The 20990-nt window shown below is 43.1% G+C and overlaps 1 protein-coding gene across 2 annotated transcripts in view; it reads left to right on the top strand.

Annotated features, from left to right (window-relative positions):
• The window catches only part of ZBTB44 (zinc finger and BTB domain containing 44), a 38530-nt gene that overhangs the window by 661 nt on the left and 16879 nt on the right, over positions 1 to 20990 (top strand). For both annotated transcript variants that reach the window (XM_030965040.1, XM_030965041.1), the window contains exon 2: positions 16846 to 17915. In XM_030965040.1, coding sequence (XP_030820900.1) covers positions 16898 to 17915 — 1018 coding nt within the window. In that variant the 5' untranslated portion in view covers positions 16846 to 16897. The remainder of the gene's footprint in view (positions 1 to 16845; positions 17916 to 20990) is intronic.

The following is a 20990-nucleotide window of genomic DNA, read 5'->3' as shown; positions in this document are numbered from 1 at the left end:
GGGGGGGAACTTGTGTTGTTTCCTGCATCCCAACGGGATACCTGCTGCCTCCAGTGCCGGCTTACGGGAGGAAATAGAGGGATTCCCACTAGCTGTGAGGCAGAGCTGCTGTCCCTTTGTTGTTGTTTGTTTTTTCCCTACAACAGCCCCTTCTGCACATTCCTCAGTGTCCATCTGCCAGGGTCTGCTGCTCTGCCTCTGTGTCCACGCACCGTGAGGGTGTCACAGTGCTCATCTGCCAGGAACTGCTTCGTGTTTTTCTGCTCTCCTTCCATCTCTCCAGAGTCATTTTCCTATATAAACACAATCAGCAAATTCTGGGAGGTTATCATCTGTTTCTTGCTTGCCAAAAGCCTGTTGTCTCCTTTAACACACCCAGGGTACTGGTGCCTCCCAAACTCTGCTGTTCCCGTTTCCATGGGGTCAAGCACAGCCTGTTAAATCCCACACCTCAGGGGGCTCCTGCCTGGCTGCAGAAGCTGCTGAGGTTTTTCCCACCCACAAAGACACATCCTCCTCCAGAGCCTGAGGGATGAGTCCTCCAGCCCATTTCATGCTGTGGAGCCTGTTGTGCCCACTGCTGAGGGCTGTGTGTCCCCTCCTCCACACTCACCACTGATTTCCTGCCAAGGGCCTGCATCCTGTCCTGGCTGTGTGTGCACCCCCAGGGCAGGTGCAGGCCTTGCTGCAGGGCAGGTGCAGCCTTGCTGCAGGCAGCCATTCCTCATGCATGTGGAAATTTCCACCCTGAGTCCTCTCACATCTTGGATGTTCCCACAGATGCCTAGTGCCAGCTGTTCCCATGCTTGCTCCCATCACCTCCTGCACGTGCCAGAGAGGTCAGTCCTGTTCCCATCTCTGCTCTCTTCTTGGCTGCCTGTTACATCTTCCATGGCTGCAGCTTCTCCCTTTTCCTTCCTGGGCCCTGCTGATCCTGCAGTGGGAGACTCTCAGCTTAAGCCTGGTTTTTGCTTTGACTTTGGGCTTTCCTTTGCTGAGCAGTCCAGCAGAGTAAAATCAAGTAGTGTGTGTACTTCCTAGGTATCAGCACATCCCATCACTCTAAAATACCATCACTTTCTCTTTTTCTGGTCATATAAATAATTTGTCCACTCCAAGCCCTTCCAGTGCCTGAAGAGTTTCCAGGCAAGCAGGAGAGTGACTTTTGACAAGGCCATGGAGTGCCAGGACCAGGGGGAATGGCTTCAAATGACAGAGGGCAGGGTTAGATGGGATATTGGGAGGGAATTGTTCCCTGTGATGGTGGGCAGGCCCTGCACAGGATGCCCATGGAAGCTGTGGCTCCTCCATCCCTGGGACCATTCTGGGCCAGGTTGGACGGGGCTTGGAGCAGCCTGGGACAGTGGAAGGTGTCCCTGCCCATGGCAGGGGAGTTGGATGTGATCTTTAAGGTCTCTTCCAACCCAAACCATTTTGTGATGTTTCTAGAATCATTGTTGTCCCCACCTGATACTCTGGGTTTGCCATACCCCCGGGGGGAGTTTCTCAGTTTTCCTAGTCACACGTTTCCCCCTGATTTCTTTCTGTGCTTCTGCCTGATAGGAAGCTTTTCCTTTCTCTTTTTAAAATTTTTATTTTATTTATTCTTGGGGTGTACCCACCAGGTATCCACATGGCAGCTCTTGCTGAGGTAGAGGTCACCCAGTTCACCCCTGAGCTGGTCCCTGGCTCTGAGCTGGACGTTTCCATAGATGAGGTGGTGGTTGTTTGTCACACGTGGCACTGCTCTGTGGACCCTGCAGGGTGATGCTGAGTGGCAATGAGTCCTGTCACAGACCAGCACCCAGGAGTCTCTCAGGGAATTGGGAGTGCAATGTGCTTCTCTTCTGCCCTCGAGTCTCCTGCTGCAGCTTGGTGTCTGCACGTGGTGCAGATCCAAGGTGTGACGAGCCTGGAGACCTTGCCTGGGTTTAGTGCAGCTGTTCAGGGAGGTGGAGCTGAGCCTGGGAGCTCAGACACAGCTCTCTCAGTGTAAATGCCTCCATTGATGTCCAGCTGTTTACTCCAGGAACCAGTTACAATGCTCTAAGTGCCTCTCCCTTGGGACTACTTCTATTTAAACAGCTGGTTTTAATCCAAAGCTTTAATTGGTGCTGACACTCCAAGCAGTCTCTTTCCATGGGAAGGGAATTTCCAGCCCCTCTTCAGTCTCCCCAGGTGGATGCTGCATGGATGCTGAGGGAGGATCGTGCTTGGGAGGTTTTGCCCTGGTTTTGTTTACAGGGAGAGGGAATTCCTGCCTCTCTGGCTGTAAAGTTTGGAGGGGAGACACTGTCCTTACATATTCCTTCTGCAGTACGTAAGAGGAGTAGTCAGAGGGTGAAACTGAATCCTTGCCATGTTTGTTGCAACAGGAGGTTAATCATAAACTCTGGAACTTTCCAAAGGGGTGCTCTCATTCTGCAGTGTTGGTGGAGAATTGTGCTGCTCCGAGGGTCTGCTCAGCTGTTTGCCAAGAGGATCTAAAGCAAAACAGCTTCCCCTGTCTGAGGCTGAGCAACCACCCAGATGTTGGGTTTGGTTGTATCCCACCACTTGCTGGAAGGAGATTTTGTGTCTTTATGTCCTTTCTGTGGGTGGATGTGTGGTGCTTGTGCCTGGTGAGAGGGGTTTGTGTGGCCAGCAGCAAGTCTTGGATCCTTCACACTTGAGTGGGGTATTTCACATCAGTGTTTCACTGGCCTCACCCATTCTATCTGCTAAACTTGTTTTTCAGTGAGCTTTGAGAACATCTGAGTGTATTCCTAGGAGAACATCTGGTGATATATGTAGCTTCACTCCTTTTAGGGATTGTAATCCACTAGTTTAAAAAAAAAAATCAACCTGTGACAAGGCAGTGGTGCTTTTGTTGGCATGTGACGAGGAAGGAGATGTCCCCTGACGTAGAAGGGATTGTCTGTTGACATTCTTCTCCCTCTCCCAGTTATAAGTAGGTTATCCCTGCTCAAATTATGCAACTGTGCAGACAGCCAGACTTCAGGAATTCCAAATACTTCAATGTGTCAAGTGCTGACTTCTAAATTAAATGCCACGGTTGCAGAGCGTGTTCACAGTCTGTCGCTTGAAATACGACATCAATCTTGGAATCGCGTGTGGCTGAGAAGGGGCAGCAACTTAATTGCTTGTTTCTTCCAAGAAGTGTTGTGTGAGGGTGCAGGAGCCAAACTGGGTGGGAGATCTGCCTCTACCTGCGACACTGTTTCCATATGGAAGTCAGCAGTTACAAGCAGGAAAAAAACCTCCTGAAAACATTGATTTTTGTAACAAATTGAAATGCTTCATTCTCGGGCCGTGGTGTTGCCTCAAAGATGCAGTTTTCAGCCTCTAGATCTAATTAAAGTGTTGTGTGCTTATTGCTAAGTAAACATAGGAGTCTATCACTTGCCTTGCAGAGCAAATTGATTCTTCTAATGGTTTCACTGGATGAAAGCAGGTGTCTAGGACTGCTTTGTGCAAGGTGCTGAAATGAAATGGTGGTGGTAGGAAATGAGCTGCAAACCTGATAAAATGGGGTGACAGGAAATGTAAACGCTCAGCATTTCATTCAGTTCTTACATTCCATTTAATCAAGTGAAGGAAGTGACTTAAACTGTGCATTATTTGTAAATAGCATGTTCTTAATGCCTTCCACTTCAGAGCTGGGGAAATCATTATTTCACATGAGCACATTTAGCAGAGGATGTGAACAATGGGATAATAAGTGCTGCAGAAAGTGTGTTGGGCTCAGCATGTGGTCTGTGACAGTGGCCAGGAGGAAATCATTAGGGGAGAGTGGAGCAGCAGCCCCAGGCAGCTCAGGCATCAGCCCCAGCTCCAGGTTTTGAGGTGGCCTGAGCCCGGGGTGTGAGCTGGCACTGCCTGTTGGACCTGTCCTTGAGGCAATTGCCTAAACATTTCCAACAGTTTGTACCTGGAGCTTCCCCAGAATAGCCTGTGAATACCCTCAACTTGGACAAAAATAATACCTGGCTTCTGAGGGTTTTTTGCTTCTTTTTAAACTGTAATCTCATTTAATCCCTCGTACTTTTTGTAATCTTTTTTACATCAGCACCTCATTTGTACTTTTACAGGTCTCAGTGTTCTCAGCTTTCTCTCTTTGGGTTCTTTTCCTTTTCCAAGCTGCATTGTCCCAGTCTGTTTAGTACAGAGGCAGCTCTTCATCACTTGAGGTTTTTTTTTCTCTGCTGTTGTTTTGAGGTGATTTGGCCACAACATTTGTTTGCTCGCTTTACTCAAGAAGACTGAATTAAGAGAGATGTGCTTTCTAATAAAGGGATACTTTGTAGCTCCTCTGTGATAATATTATAAACATTTACTATGTGTAATGTTTTATATTCCAAGTGCAAATGAACACAGTAATCATAGTGAGAGATATTGTAGTGGAAATACAGATAGTGAAGAGGATCTTGGTTTATAAATACAGTACAGATGGCCGTTGATAAGGCATTTTGTATTTGGATATTACCAAGAGAGCAGTATGGAAAAAACTACAGTTGTGGTGGATACTTGCCAGAGTTAAGTTGGAAGGCACTGGAAGCATGAAGATGCCATGTCCTGTGGAGATCTAAGAGTCCCAGAGATTTCTCATGGGTTTGGGGATAACTGGTGGGTTAAGGGACGCACTGCTCCTTTATTAGGGACAGGTATTGACAGTGTTGAAGCTCTGTGGTTTGACAGTTCCTGCAGTTTTCTTTCAATGTCTTGTTTTGGTTTTTTTAAGTGGATAAATACCCCTGTTTTGAAATCCCTACTGTGAGAAGTTTCTGTAAATGTTAGTAAAGATGCTGGAGATTAAAAAAAACCCCACAAAACTCTCCTTATGCCCAGCACAAACCATGGATATGGTTCTGCCAGGCCAGCTTTGGCCATACAAGGGCAGACAGCTCCAGCCTGTGGAGTTGCTGCTCACCTGATAAGGTGATTTGTGGATAAATACAAGCACTTTTAGGTTTTGGAGCCAAGAAGAACTCCTTTTAGGCATTTATCTGCATAAATGAGTCATTAGGAAAATAAAGGTACACGTAGTGCTGAAAGGGTGATGACACAACCACATTCCTGCCTTGCTTGAACTTGTTGAGGATTCTTTTCTAGCTGCTTCCGTTGGAAGGTGGCTGTTGTTGATGTGTCTGTGACACCCTGCTGCTGGCAGCAGGCCATGCTGGCTGGGTCAGCAGTGCCTGTTCTCCTCCTTGGATCACACAGCATCTGAGACTTTGCCTTGATCTCTCCCTTCTGCTCTTTACTGAGCTTTTTCTTCAGTGTTGCTTCCAGCACTGGGGGTGTTTATGGGGCTGCTGTGCTTCAGGGAGAGTTCAGATATGCATTGCCTTTCAGAAAAAAAATCATTTATTATAGTTAATGTGGATTTCATTAGGGTGTAATGCTTCCTGGAATAAAAGTGAGAGAGAAAAGCTGTCATTTTGTGTAATAAACCTGAATATTTCAAACAACCAGTCAGTTGACAGGTAAGCTTTGTGCTCAACTAGTAAAAACTAGCACTTAGCCAAATTTGGTTGTGACAAACCTGCTGTTTGTGCTGTGCCCTCCAGTCTCTTATTTCTGTCAGATGAGGAGACAAGGGAGTGGTTTCCAGGGACAGGAGGGAGAACAGTGAGTGGGAGACATGATTTGGGGGGTAGTGGAGAGGAGGCACTCTGCACTGTGGCTGCTTTTGTGTAATGCACCCTGATTTTGCCTTGGAGGGAAGGAAAAATAATGTGTGGGGACCAACAGATGGGAGAGTTTTGTTATTTTTGTCTTTTTGACTCTTTCAGGGATCCAGAGGAGTAGTGCTACCAAAACAATCTTGAGCCATGCTGCTTTGCTGTGCCATTTTTCCTGATATTTCTTCCACATGCCATAACCAGAAAGGGCTGGGAGATTCTTGTTTTTGTGACTAATTTGGGAGGCTGGCTTGAGTAGTCTTCTTCATGTATGTTTTTCCTGACTTCTTGTTGATATGCTTGCAGAGCTTCTGAAAATGAAGGCTCAAATGCTGTGGGTAGCCATGGTAAAACAAGAAAAAATAGCTTCTGGAATTAGTTTAAATTAGCAGGTTGCTGCAGTTGCTGCCACGTGCAAATGAAAGTAATATATGGACATTTTTTGGCAATTTGCAGTACTTAGAAAATTTAATATTCAGTTGGGGGTTTTGTACTGTTGTTAAAAACCAAGGACTATAAAACTGCAGCCTTGCTTTTTATTACACGGAGTGGGAAATGGTCATCTTACAGCTTCTCTACACTAAGAAATTTGGGAAAAACTTAACCTGAATTTGCATGGAGCAAAAGGATAAAAAAGTTACTGAGATCCCATAAAAATTATGCATGAACAGTGCCATGGAAAGCGTGGTTAAATTTGAATGTGTGCCTTAGGGCTGTAACACATCAGCCCATTCACTGTAAGCTGATTTCATTCTGAGGCACTTCCCTGCATAAGGATATGATGAGGACTCAATTCACTTGTTGCTTTTATGCTACAAAAAAAACCCCAAAAAACAAAAAAGTAGAGGTTTGTTTCATATGTTGATAGCACATTTAGTAGTTTGATCATGTGATTTTTGGGGAATTGATGAAAATCAAAAGTATAGGGTAGTAAATATACTGTGAGATATCCCAAAACACTCTGTCTAGTGAAGTTCACACATTAATTTTTATGATGAGAATGAAGGTAATTCAGTGTGGAACAAGACCTTTTCACAGTTCCTGCTCATGTTGTTAAACAAGCCTCAGTTTTAAGTGCTGTCAGAAAATTGCTTTTATGTGCTGTAAGGAATGCTAACGTGAGATTCCTACAATGCAGATTTGAAAGCACCAGAGGCTGGGGAAGGTGGCATTTGTCTGGTTTGCTTATTCAACCATGTGAAAGCTATATTAGGCACATAAACTTTCTGCACTACACTGCAGCTTCAAAAAAGCAACAAGTTAAATCTGGGTCCTTTGAAGTAGTGAATAGTAACATTCTGTTCTCCAGAAGTGATGACTTCAAATGATCACACCAAAACTCAAAAAGCTGTCATGGCTGAGGAAAACAAGACAATTCTCCCCAGATAAATCTTATTTCAATGTATCACTGTTGCATGAAACGTGGGTTTTGTTGGAGCCAGCAAACTTCAGTTATGTAGAAAGGCAGAGAGTCTTAAAAAAGGACATAGATCTTCTTTGTCTATCTGGAAATGATCTCAGGAAACATCTTACTGTTGCAGAAAAGCAGTCTGTGGTGTCAGATCAGTTTCCATGCAGCAGGAACTACTGTCCTGCCCTGATTATTGTAATCTCTGTTTTTAATTAGATGCTGAGATAAGAGCTGTTGTGCTGCTCAGTGCCCTCGATGTGTTCCCTGTCAGTTCTGCCTGCCCCAGTGTCCTGGTAAAGGAAGATGCTCTGAGAAGATCTAAGCACAGTTTGCTTTGCAGACGCGTTAAGGGACAACTGCAGAGAAGAAAAATACACCAAAACCCCTTCTTGAGACTCTTTCAGGGGGTTAAAATAGATATTGACAAATACCTGGCAAGAAATCAGGCATTGCAGCAGGCTGCTGTTCTGTGTGCCTTTTACTTAGCTGTTAATTTAATGTAACAGTATGGAGATCTTACTCCAAAGTCACTTTTAACTCATTAGCTTCCAGTTCACAGCTCCCTAATGTATCATGTCAAATATTAAATTCATTCTGTTGGATTTCCCATTAATTTCATTCTGTTCCTGGGAGACTGCAGTTCTCAGTCATTTGTTTTTGTGTGTTGTGCTGATGATACACCGTAACCTTTTGACCAGCAGTTTCTGAGCCAGTGTCTTGGAGATCTTTGCTGAAATGAGTTCTTATGGCACTCCATAGGTGAATTCTTCAATCTGTTATCCAGGTACATGAATTTCTTTCAGCTGGCTCTTTACCTTCAGTTTGTCTGTTCATCTGTGTGTTTGCACTAACAGCTCTATTTGTCATGTTAGTCAAACATTTAATGAAGTTCTCATCATAGCTGTTGTTTCCTCTTTCTCTGAAAAATACATTTTCAATTCAGCTTGAGACACTTTAACTTCAGTGAACACAGGTGGTATCCCAATTTCTGTTTGTTTTCTTATTCTTCATTCTTTTTTTCTTCAGTTTGTTTTCATTTGGCTGGATTTGTGCCCTTGTATACAAACACCTGCAATCATGTATCTTTGAGAGACGAAAACATCTCTATATTTTTTAATAATCAGACCTTGTACACTAAATATTTGAGAGATGAAATTACCATAGTGCTAATGTTGCCAAGCTTATTTGCAGGTGTGCACCACAAAATGAGACAGTCTTTGAACAGTCCTGCCTCTTCTCCTGCTACACTGACACCTTTTCCCTGGGAAATAAAGTATCACTGGTTAATCACAGCACTGTCTGATGGAAACACTTTTAGACTGGCTTCTAATGAAAGGAGTGCTAACATGTTTTACACACCTACAACATGACATTTAATCTGCAGGTTTTATCTGTGCCAGGAGTTGTAGCTATGCTTTAATCTTGCTGCATTAATCCAGCACACTCAGTGCCTGCTTTCAGAGCTCCAGGTCGGCTCTCAGGGATTCCCAAGCGTTTGCATTACAAACTGTTGCCAGCTCCCAGCTTTTCCCATCAGTCAGGAGGGTCTGTGCTCAGCCATGGCCATTTTCAGAGCTGTGCAGATAAATTTCCATTGCCCTGAAGCCAACAGGAGCATTTAGCAGTTGAAACTTCACTGTGGACAACTTAACTTCCAGCCCTGTGACATTTCTGTGACGGTTCATAATGTCCCCATTTATCTGTGTATTGGTTTGCACTCAGGACCTGCTTCATGGCAGCTGTGAGTCCATCAGCTGCAGAGACCACAACTCTCATTTGCCTGTGACATAACTGATGTGCAATTCCTGCCATAAAAATTAAAAAGAGAGAATTGAAGTAGAATTGAACTCTCCTGCCAATTTGAGATCAGACAGGAGAAAGTCTTGCAGGCCCCTTGCTGTAGGCCATACATAAGGGTTGATAAGGGACAAGAATAAATGTGGAAGTGTCACTTTCATGAGGAAATGACAAGCCAGAGCTGCATGAGAATCTGCTGCAAGTATGTGGCTGCTGGTGAAGTTAATGAATGTGGCCTTGGAATCTGTAATTATTATAGTCAGGCAGATGAGTGCTTAATTCTGCCAGATGGGAGAGCTCCACTCTGAGTTCCAGGACATGCCCGGGGGTTTCAAACAGATACACTCTGCAGAAACACTCTGGGAGCTGCATCAACCCAGATAGGTAAGTTCTGTTCTTGTTCTGTTCCATCACTGGGAAGTTTCTGGAGGTTTGTGGATCCCTTTGACCAGCAGGTTTGGCTTGCTTTGCATGCACACATCCCCATCCTGGGCTCTCCTCTGCAGGCTGGAATTCTGCTCCTATCAGCCCACACAGGCTCTCTTCAATATCTCCTCTCACACTGTCAGAGCACAACTGCTGAATTTTTACATCCAACTTCTTAATTCCCATGCAAATGACTGGTCAGGAAAACAAACAAAAATCCCTAGGACACCTTGTGCTTCACCTTAAATGTAGAAACAGCAACTTCTGAAAAATGGTGATGCTTTAACTAATGGTTTTCAGCTTTTTCTTTGCTGTGACCTCACAGTACAGGAGTAACAGCTCTGTGATATGTTTGTGTTGGTTTTAATATTCTAAAATAAAAGTAGTAGACACATATATACCTCTTTTTATCACAATAGATGTTTTGGGGTTTTTTTTGACTTTCACATGCTCAGGCAGTCTGGTGACATGAGGAAGACTTTGGTCATCTCGCCTTGGAAACTGCAAGCCTTTTCTTGGAGGTCTATAGTTTTGAATGAGGACAACTGAGATATTTGGAATTAAGCAAATATTTCTGATTTGTTCTTAGTCCATATTGCTTTAACAGCAGCCATTGTGCTTAATATCCACGGTGTAAAAATAAAAAAAAATCTGCAAAATCATAGAGGAACAGGAAGTACACCTTACACAAGTAAGGTGTTGGTTGTCCATCTTTTGGCAAGGGAAGTTAAAATCAAGTGCCAGGAAGGTGTAGAAGTGGATTAAAAGGATGGTGCAGTGTCTGACCATACCTCACCCCTTGCTGCTGGTAAGAATTAAAACAGAATGCCAAAGCAGAAGGTTTTTTTGCTCTCTCTTTTATGGGAATATACATAGAGAAGTTAATTAGATCAACTTTTTTTTTCAAAAAGCTAACAGTGATTAAGGCATTGTTGCCAAAAGCAGAGGCTGGTTTTGAGTGATAAATTGCAGGGGTGATAAGTGGCTTGGCACCTCCAAGAGGAGGGGTGTCAGCTCCTGGATCCAACACCCAGCTAAAGTTCCACTCATGCAAACCAGCCTAAGATAATCTGTGCTCCTCTGCTTGGGGAAAGTCTGTTGGTACTGTTCCCTTAAAATGTGTATGTAAATGTTTTCTAATTTTATCCTTTCAGAAGTGTTCTGTTGCAGCTGACATCCCATCTCCACTTTACAATAAAACCATTTTGTAGAGCAAATTGATGGGTTTGGCACCCCACTACTTGTCTCAATGCCTTCACCAGCCCTGAGAATTAAAATGCACCTCCTAGATTTGCATCATGCAAATGCTTTTTTCCATGATCTGAGTCAGTTTTTTCCTATCCCCATGAAAGATTAATGTTTTTGATAGCAGTGACAGTGTGAGTCAGAGCTGGAGCTGTGAGCTGGGGCTTTGCCATGGCTGCACACATCTGCTTTCTCCTTGTGCCATGGTACAGTCAAAGCTTTTGTTTTCTGTTATTGCAGGGTTTAATTTGGGGGAAACTGCAGAGATCTGTTAGGAATACAAGACATGTATTTCATGGACACTCTGGGCCTGCCTTTTTCCTGAGTAATTATTTTGGAGGAGGAGCTGTTGGATGCTTTTCACCTTGTCCTTTGCAGATAAACACTGTTCCTGGTCTGTTGGAGGACTTAGAGTAAAGAAATATTGCATGCTTTTGCCCTTACCTCTTTCCTGCCCTGAAGAGGTTTACCTTGGTTGCTGCCAAAAATGATGGTGGACCCTGTCACAGCTCAGGATTTCCAGATGTGCAAATCTTCTCAGCAATTTTTCGTGAAGAGTTGCAGCCTTGCTGTGTTGACTTTGTAAAGCTCAGCTCTTAAAGCACTCAGGAGAAACTTACCTAAATGTTTACAAATCCATTTAAAATTGGGGAATGAGAATAGCTTATTGTCAGTTTCTGGGAGTGATAAACATTCAGAGCCTCTGATAATTGTGTAGGTTATTTACATTGACCTGGATGAGTTTGAACCGTGGCTGCTTCCTGGTAGTGTTTTAGTCTCCCTCCATGGAGCTGGTTCTGGAGTAGTGCCTGCCACCCTTCAGTAGCAGCTTCTGCTGGGTTATACCTAAAATTTAGGAAGATCTAAATCCTAGAATTTGGAAAGCCTCTTTGCAAGGAGTTTTTCAGAGGAAGAGGTGGCTGCTTATGGACCAATTTGCCACCTTGGAAAGTAAAAATAAAAAAAAATTAAGTGTGGAACAAAGGAAGAGGCTGGGGGCTGAGTACAGAGCACCCAACAAATGTTCACTGTGAGCAACACTAATGGTCATGAAGTCAGTGGCCTCAACAGCTCTGGCACATGAACTTGTCAACAGTGGTGTGCCAAATCCCCAATCTTTTCAAAATGTGTGGGCTTGTGAGGTGCAGTATTTTTGGAGTACATTGGGAAAGCACAACACACTCTTGATACGCCTTCTGCTGTGAAGGGGAGTATTAGCTGCTCACAATAAATAGGTGGGTGGTAGTATTTCAGCTTTCATTTGTTAGGTGAAATTGCTCTTCCATTCCAGCTCCCAGGTGGAGTTCTCTGAGTTCCTTACCTGTCATCAGCCACTCTTGGTGGGCAGACAGAGATCCTCCCAGGGAGGTGAGTGTTCAATGTGCAGCTCAAGCCCTGGCCAAGAACAAAACACCTCCAAACTCTTTAAAATAGAAAGTGCCTGAACATTCTTCTGAGAAGCTGGGAGGAGAGGGACACAGGGGCCGTGTCAGTGTCCTGGGATATTTCAGTGAAATGGTTGGGACAGTCAGAGTCTCAGAGAGCAAGGACTGAGCCAGGCCCAGCACTGAGTGCTCCCTCCCAGTTGTTTGCAGGCTGTGGCATCACCTCACCCTAGTTCAGGCTGGAGCTTGGCATCTCTCTCAGGTTGAACACAACGGGGTTTATGCAGCAGCTCCTGAACACTGGCTCCTTTGTGCACTCACAGTTTGGAATCTGCTGTCCTGGAGGAAATTGAACTTCTCAAGCCCAGCATACTTCCCAGAATGGGTCATTTCCCTGGTCCACTCATCCTCTGCAGCCAAAGGTTACAGGTTTGCATTCCAGGGATTCCAGAGCTCCAAAGTGAATGCTCCACACTGATGTCATTCTGAGCACAGAAACCTCTGTTTGCCTCTTTTACATGAATTCTGTCAGGTTTGGCAGTGCTGGCTTGAGGTCAAACTAGGTTCACTAACCTGAGTTAAAACATGATTTAAAATAAAGTTTAGAAAGTGCTGTTGATTGATTTGAAACTAGGATGGTGTGGTAGCTCTGGCCTGCAGTTTTGTGAAGTGAAGCAGGACAAGATTTATAATGGTGATAGTACCTTTTATTAGGCCAGCTGCTGTTGGGGAAACAGATGTGTGTTTAGATAGAGATAGAACTAGAAATAGCAGACTCGTAGTTCATTCTGATTGAAGCAGTTGTTCTGACTCAATTATGAACTTAATTATACTTAATTATACTAACCAGTTAATTTGAGGGAGTGAGGGGTGCTGGTACCTGTGTACTGCAGTGAGATGACAGAGATAAAATGCTCCAGGTCACATGTTTATCCCCGTGGAAGATTTATCTGTGTCTGGACTGCTGCTGCTGATGGAATGCTGCTCTAACCAGTGCCCAAGGAGTGATCAGCATTAAAAATAAATAATAATATAAAAACCAACCAATGATCTGATTTACACCATGGGCTCACATCACAGTTTGATGAATGTATCTGAGGGCTTGGTGAGCACCAGGGTGGGAATTTCCTAATCGTTTTGAGGACTTATGTGGCTATAAAGTGATATAAAGTCTGTTGGTTTCTGTGTTCAGAAAAAGCTGGTGTTTTCATGCTGTGAATTGCCACAGATCAGGATGGGGAGATTAAAGGTAGGGTGGTGGTTTTGTGGTGCTAAAGATTACTTTTGTTTTGAAATGATGTGACTAAGTGAGAAACTGAATGCAAACAGCTCCCTGAGTTTGATTCACTCTTTTGAGTTTGACTCTTCTGAAATATTATTGTAGATACCATGTTTCAAACCCAATCACATTAGGCAGCAGGTGAATAAGGAGCAAAATTCTGTGTACATGGAAGTAAATAGGTCGCATAAGTAATATTTTTGAATTCCAATATAGTTTCTTTTACATTCACAGTTTCATTACATTATAACATTACACTAACAGTGTACAGTTTCATCTTTACTGTTTCTAAGCTCGGAAACTTGACACCTGCTGAATCCCAGAACAGTTGCTAAAACTTGCATTTCAGTAGCCTTGAAACAGTGAGAATAAGCTGAGTTACTCCAAACTACTTAAAGGTCAGGTCTTCATCTGTGCCCCTAGGTGTTAAAAAAAAAAACAACTAATTTTCAAATGAATTGTACAAAACATTTGGTACAGTAGCACTTCAATTCAGTCTGCTTTTGGCTAATAGTGGACAAAATTGTCCTTGCTCTGGAAGCTCTGAAGTGCTCACATTTGAATTCTCACCTTGTTAAGGGATGAATGCTGTGATGGTGATTCCTCACATGTTTCCAGGGCAGCAATGCTGGAAAAACCATTCTCTCCAACTGTAAATGTCTGTGTCAAAGTTAAATATGGACTGAAGTGTCCCACTGTGAATATTTTTAAAACCTGTGAAAGTGCCTTGAATTTTGCTGTGTTTCTCTGGAGGTTTGAAATGTGTTGTGGGCCAGGGTGTGAGTGTGTGCCTGGGGAGTGGGAGGAGGAGCCCCACTCTGTGATACCATCCCTGGTCGCTGCCTAGAGAATGGTTTGTGGCTCCAAAATTAACAGCTTTTCCAGCTCCAGCCCACTTACCACTTAGTTGAGGTGTGCACCTTGCTGTCCCCACCCCAGCACTCCCAAGGGCGTGGGTATATTTAGTTCTTGGATGTGGCATCCAAGAGCTGCTGTCAGGGACTCAGACTGGGAAATAAGACCTGCCAAAGTGCTATTTTGAAATGGTGATAATACACAGATGATGGACTTGGGCTGAAGCTGTAATGTTGCAGCCCTTTACCCTCTCAGGTCACTGGGAATTGAGTGCAGCTATAAAAGTGCCTTGTGCCACTGAAAGATTGGAAAGAGGTTGAACCATTGGATAACCTGGCTGTGCTTTAGCACGCTCATCTTTTCATGTGGAAAATGCTTTTATACTGTTTAAATTACCTTCTAAAAATATTTGATGTTTTTACTACATCATTAACTGTAAGGAACTGATATCTTCCCCCCTCCCTCAACCTGGCCCTTTGGATTTTTCTGAAAATAGCATTTTTGCATGCTCCTTGTTCACACTGAGGCCTGGGTGGGAGCCACTTGTTTGAATGGAGGTGTCAGTGCAGTTAGGGTGAAAGTCATTTTACAGAAGTGATTTAACAGAGCAATATCCCACATTCGTGGCAGGAACACTACTCCTGTAATAAATTTAAATCAATTTATTGCACATCACTGACTTCTGCTATTTTATTTTAAATTCTGTAACCAGATCAAGGTCAAGGAAGCAAAAGATGAAAGGAGAAGGGGAAAGGAAGCCAGAAGAGGGGAGGGGCAGCAGGACAAGGAATGGTTTGGAGCAGGGCAGCAGAATCGAGCTCTGACTTTGGGGCTGGAGGGCTGAGGATTCCCTGTTCAGAAGAACAGAGAGGAAAATGGCCTTGTCTTTTGGGCCTGCAGGGACTGGGAGGGTTGCTCTGAGATCTTTCTCCTTGTTTATAATGATATATTGGTACTATTTCTAAATACCAAAATATTCCATGGCTAGTCCTTGTGAATGTGTTGTTCTTGTACTTCTGCTGAACAGAAGTACTTGTGAACTTCTGATGTGCCAAGGAACAGCTGCAGCAACCAGGATTTCAGAAGGAAGGGGATCCAAAGGCCATTTCTGAATATGCTGTTACAAGATTTTGCTGTAGTGTGTTGGTCTGAGATCAATGAAATATGTTTTTCATTTGATTCATGCTGGAGAACAAAGAGTCTGGGTGTTCAGATGCCTCTTGAGGTCGATCTGTTTTCTTTCAGTGAAGGGAATGTTTTGCTTGTGCTTAACTTCTTCCTCTGCACCAGTGTGAAATTTCATTTTAAACCCAAATGGCCCTTAGAGTTTCCACCAGACTTTATATATATTATCAGGTGTTAGTTAATCTGTTCTCTTGAACAGTTAGGGTTCCTCTGTCTGCAAGGGTTTGAGTATCAAAAGTGAAAACCCGGGAACAAGAAGCAGCCAAATGTCAATGTCTGTAGAACCAGGTGGGCTGTGACAGCTGCTGTTTCCATGTGTCACATTTGGGGTAAGTTGTTCCACACTTGCAGTTGCTCTGTGAAGCTCCACGTGAGCCATTTGCAAGCATGGAATGTTTTTTTTTTTCATGTGGAAGGGAAAGAAGGATGATGTGCAGAAGCTGGCTGACTCCAGGAATGAATCAAACACAATAATGCTGTTGATGTTTAACCAGTGAGATAATTCTGTCTCGTGTTAATTGTATGAGGCATGTGCAACACAGAGAGCTTCCATGGAGGCTTGGAAGGGGTTTAGGCAGGTGAAACACTGTGGTTTATGTTCCCTTCACAGTGAAATGTTTCTGACATTTTTGGGGAAATCCAGGGGTCAAGCATTCTCATCAAGACCATGCACAAAACACGTGCATTTGCTGCCACATGGAGAGAACTGGTCCCCAAGAAGGCAGGTTTGTGTTTTTCAGGAGAAAGAAGTTGCCCTCCTTGTTTTATTTATCACATACATAAAATCAGTTTATGTCTATTTGATTTAACCTTAAACTTCCCTTTGAGGTTTATATTGCATTGTGTTTGTGAAGGAATTTTCAATAACTTCTGATCCTAGTTTAAAACTATTAAAAGCAGCTTTAGGTAATCAATACCTGCACTACAGCAGGAAATCAGACCTATTGGCAACTGTTGTTTTATGTTTACTAGTTTGAACTCTGGCCTCTGAAAATTCATGCTGTAGTTTCTCTGAAGCTTTTCTGGTATTAAATACCTTCCCTGGGAGATTTGCTTACCCCTGCACCCTTGTTGTTGACTCAGCCTGACTTTTCTGTTTAAAAGAAACCTTCAATAGTCTGTCAGTTTAACAACTATGCACAATGGTTTTCTGGGCCCAGAAAACAAAAATACAGGTTTCTACATAGTTTTTAAAATGCTTTGCTTTTAGTATTACAAACATTTTTTGAACTGTGTTGGGAATTTGGGTTTGAGTGGGCATGGCAGGAATGTGGAGAGAGAGAGGGAGAAATACCCCTCTAGGTATAGGGAGATATAGATACATAGATGTATGGAAGATGGTAGGGAGAGGTTGCAGATAATTTGATCTGTGATTATGAAAATTACAAGTAATTGCATTTCTGTAGAGTTAGTCCCTTGCACAGTCTGGATCCTAGAGGAGGAACCTAGGATCCAGAGGATCTAAGAGGAATCCTTAGAGGATTCAGATTAATTTTCTTTGTACAGAGTCTTATAATCACGAATCCACTTGGCTTTGGCTTTCAAAGATGGAAATGACAGTTTTCCTCTTTATTTCAGGATACCTTTGATCTGTCATATGTGGGAAGAACGCTAAGAGAGCCATCTAAAAATGGGTGTTAAAACATTCACTCATAACTCCCCTGCTCACAGTCAGGAGATGCTGGGGAAGCTGAACATGCTCCGGAACGACGGCCACTTCTGCGACATCACCATCCGCGTCCAGGACAAGATCTTCAGGGCACACAAGGTGGTTCTGGCAGCCTGCAGCGACTTCTTCCGCTCCAAACTTGTTGGCCAAGCAGAGGACGAGAGCAAGAGCGTGTTGGACCTGCACCACGTGACGGTGACGGGCTTCATCCCCCTGCTGGAGTACGCGTACACGGCCACGCTGTCCATCAACACCGAGAACATCATCGACGTGCTGGCCGCCGCCAGCTACATGCAGATGTTCAGCGTGGCCAGCACCTGCTCGGAATTCATGAAATCCAGCATTTTATGGAATACACCCAACAGCCAGCAGGAGAAGGTGCTGGATGCAGGACAGGAGAGCGGTGCAAACTGCAATTTCACCTCCCGGGACGGCAGCCTGTCTCCGGTGTCCTCCGAGTGCAGCGTGGTGGAAAGAACCATCCCCGTTTGCCGGGAGTCCCGGAGGAAGCGCAAAAGCTACATCGTCATGTCTCCTGAGAGCCCCCTCAAGTGTAACACACAAACCAGCTCCCCCCAAGTGCTCAATCCTTCCACTTCCTACCCAGAGTCCAGAAATCAGCCCGTGGACTCGTCCTTAGCCTTTCCCTGGACTTTTCCTTTTGGAATTGATCGAAGACTTCAGTCAGAAAAGGTGAAGCAGGCGGAGAACTCTAGGACTTTGGAAATGCCTGGGCCCTCCGAGTCCAGCAGGAGGATGGCAGATTATGTGACTTGTGAGAGCACCAAGGGCAGCTCTCCCCTGGTGATCGAGGAGGACGTGCGAGTCAAGGTGGAAAGGCTGAGTGATGAGGAGGTTCACGAGGAGGTGTCGCAGCCCGTGAGCGCATCCCAGAGCTCCCTGAGCGACCAGCAGACGGTCCCAGGGAGCGAGCAAGTGCAGGAAGATCTCCTGATCAGCCCTCAGTCTTCATCTATAGGTATGGCCATTTCTGCAGTTACATATCCCACCTGGCACCTGAGCACTGGGGATTTCATTGAAGGAAATCTGCCTTGTGGGTGTTCATGCCACTCCCTTTTTTCTCCCTGATTTTTGAAATATTACACATAAACTTGGAGTTCTTTGCAGGAGGCAGCCCTCAGTATTCATCTATAGGTATGACCATTTTCTGCAGTTACATATCCCACCTGAGCACTGGGGATTTCATTGGAGGAAATCTGCCTCATGGGTTTTCATGCTTTAATTTGGTGAAACTCCCTTTTTTCTCCCTGATTTTTGAAATGTTACACATAAATTTGGAGTTCTTTAAATAATTTTGCAGAAGGCAGCCCTTAGTCTTCATCTATAGGTATGGCCATTTCTGCAGTTAATATCCCACCTGGCACCTGAGCACTGGGGATTTCTTTGGAGGAAATCTGCCTTTGTGAAACTCCCTTTTTTTCCTCTGGTTTTTGAAATGTTACACATAAACTTGGAGTTCTTTAAATAACTTTGCAGAAGGCACCTGAGAATGGTGAGCCTGTGGTAACCCTCTTTATTCAGCAAGAGGTTGATAACTCCTTTTTACCTCTAGTTGCCTGACTGGGGAAACTTAATTCTGCTTTCATTAGTGCCAAAAGCCACGATCTCAGCTGAGCTGCAGCATCAGATTTGAAAAGCTTCTGCCTGCAGCCACAAAGGGTTAGAATAGTGCTTTGCATCAGACATCAAATCTCATATAATCGTGACAGAGAGCCTTTGTAAGAGGATTTGCAAAATAAGTGGTGAAACACTGTCATCTTAATGCCCCAGACAAAAATAAAACCACACAGTCATAATATTGAGAATCTTTCCAGTTCTGTGGGATTTGATTCTCAAGTTGCTACTTCAAATGCTGCTGGTTGCTGAGAGAAATCTTTTTTCCATGAAAGACAATTTGAAACCAGTTTTGGGATCTTATAGCAGGCTGTTCTTTATTAAGTACTAATACTTAAAGATTACTGGAACAATCCCTTTTTTCCTCTGCACAGAATGTATTGAATGGCTTTTAGTAAATCAGAAGATAGAGCTTTTGCAATATTTCTAATTTAATTATCAAAATCTTGCCCAAGTCAGCTCTTTTACTCTCAAATGGCTTGAGCTGCGCTCAGCAGAGTTTGTTTACTGAAAGATTTTTAATAACTCCTCTTCTGTTTGAAGACTGCAAGAATGGCAAATGCACTGCTCTGCTTCATTCAAATAATGTGTATGTGAAAGGCTGCCCCCATTAAGGGATTAAATAAACTACAACACAGTAAAGATTTGTAGCCTTGTAATCTGCATTATTTGTTTGCTTTGGTCAATGCAACACTGTGACATCCCTGGAGAAAGTGAGATCAGGCTGACCCTCCAGAACTGCAACACACATTCATTGCCAAACTATTCACTAAAAAGAAATTAAAATATTTCCCATCTATGCCATCCCTTGCTGTTGGATTGTTCTCCAGTTTGGATAGCTCACATGTTGATATTTTAGATTGTAATGCTTTTTCCAAATGAAAATGTTTTCTTTATTGGAGACAAGGATGTTTACCTTTGCTGAGGAACAGACTTAATGTCTTCTAGTTTAACTCTAAATCTTTAAATGTAGTTTGCCAAAATATTGCACAAATTAAAAACTAAAAGAAGCTATTTGTTTGCTGGGGAGTCACCAGGAATAGAGGTCCTTGTTCAAAACCAGGTTTTGTTTGATTCAGTTTTAACTCATTGCAGTCAGAACTGAAAGACTTTGCCAGGACCATGTGATAAGACATGCAAATTATTTCATCAAAGTAATTATATCATCACAGACAAATAGAACAAGAAGCAGTAATGATTAGGGAATGTTAAAAATAGCATATCAAGTGATATATATCATAAATATATAAATGAATATCACACCAAGGCAGCTTAAAGAACAAACTGGGTGTAAACTCCAGGCCCCAGATGAGTTTTGTGTGCATGAGGTAGAAAATCTCAGGCTTTAGTGATTATAATTTTTAAACTCAGATATCTGTCATTGCTGTTAGTACAGTATGTCCTGCCTTAAAACAGCTGCAGAGAGAAGAAAAATGTTCCAGGGCAAAATCTTTAAAGTACAAATCTGCTCTTTGTCTTTGAATATGTTTGAATTAATATTTAGTGGTTTTGGCATAACAACCATCCTCAGAATGGTTTTTACTCATGTTTTGCTATAAAGGGAAACAGTGTTCTTGCTTTTTAGCCCAGTTATGATACAGCACACTTTGTAGCTAGAAAGCACTTTTATACCTCCCAAAAATGCATTACTTTATGCAGTAATGTAAGAATAGCAAATGGAGGCAGCAAGATATGTTAAAGTACAGCTTTTTCTCCCCTGAACATATTTTCCTCATATAATTGCATATATTTATCTCAGTGTTTTATAGTGCATTTACAAAAGCATTCTTGCTTCTCTCTGATATTGCAAAAAGCTCTTATTCACTCTTTGGGAAATTTAAGAATTGTTCATTTGCAATTTATTACATTTGGAAGCACTTTATAATACGGAAGGAGACGTGGAGCAGGGACTTGATAAATAAATCATTATGGTTACAAAACAGCTGTGTCTGAGAAGATACTCTCATAACTCATTAGCACTTCTGGCATTTGAGAGGTGAAGGCATGAAATTAAACCTAAGAGCAGTTGGGCTTATTTTTCAGTGGGCTGTCACTTAAGTATTTCATGAGAAAGAAAGATAAATCAAAATGGGATTAACTTTTGTACTTTATAGATTGCTTAGCTGATGAATTTCCCAAGTGGAGCTTGTCACCTCTTAACAAAATCAAAAATTTTTATTTTACTAATTGTGAAGCTGCCAGAGATGCAATTTTCCTCTTGTCACTGGCCTCATAACATGGCATCACATTAAGACAAAAATCTCTCACTTCAGGAAAGATCTCTCATTCTTTTTGACAGAATATGCACATTTTCTGCTTCACCTTTCCCATCTTTGTTCGTTCTCTTTGCTTTTCCATTTTCTCTGACATTTGCCAGTGTACACCTAATTCTGCTTGATTTTCCTGGTGACCTTTATGG

The sequence above is a fragment of the Camarhynchus parvulus genome, chromosome 24, assembly GCF_901933205.1.
Source record: "Camarhynchus parvulus chromosome 24, STF_HiC, whole genome shotgun sequence".
Classification (NCBI taxonomy): domain Eukaryota; kingdom Metazoa; phylum Chordata; class Aves; order Passeriformes; family Thraupidae; genus Camarhynchus; species Camarhynchus parvulus.
The sequence above is the reverse complement of the archived record's forward strand: the minus strand, read 5'-3'. Positions and strand labels throughout refer to the sequence as shown.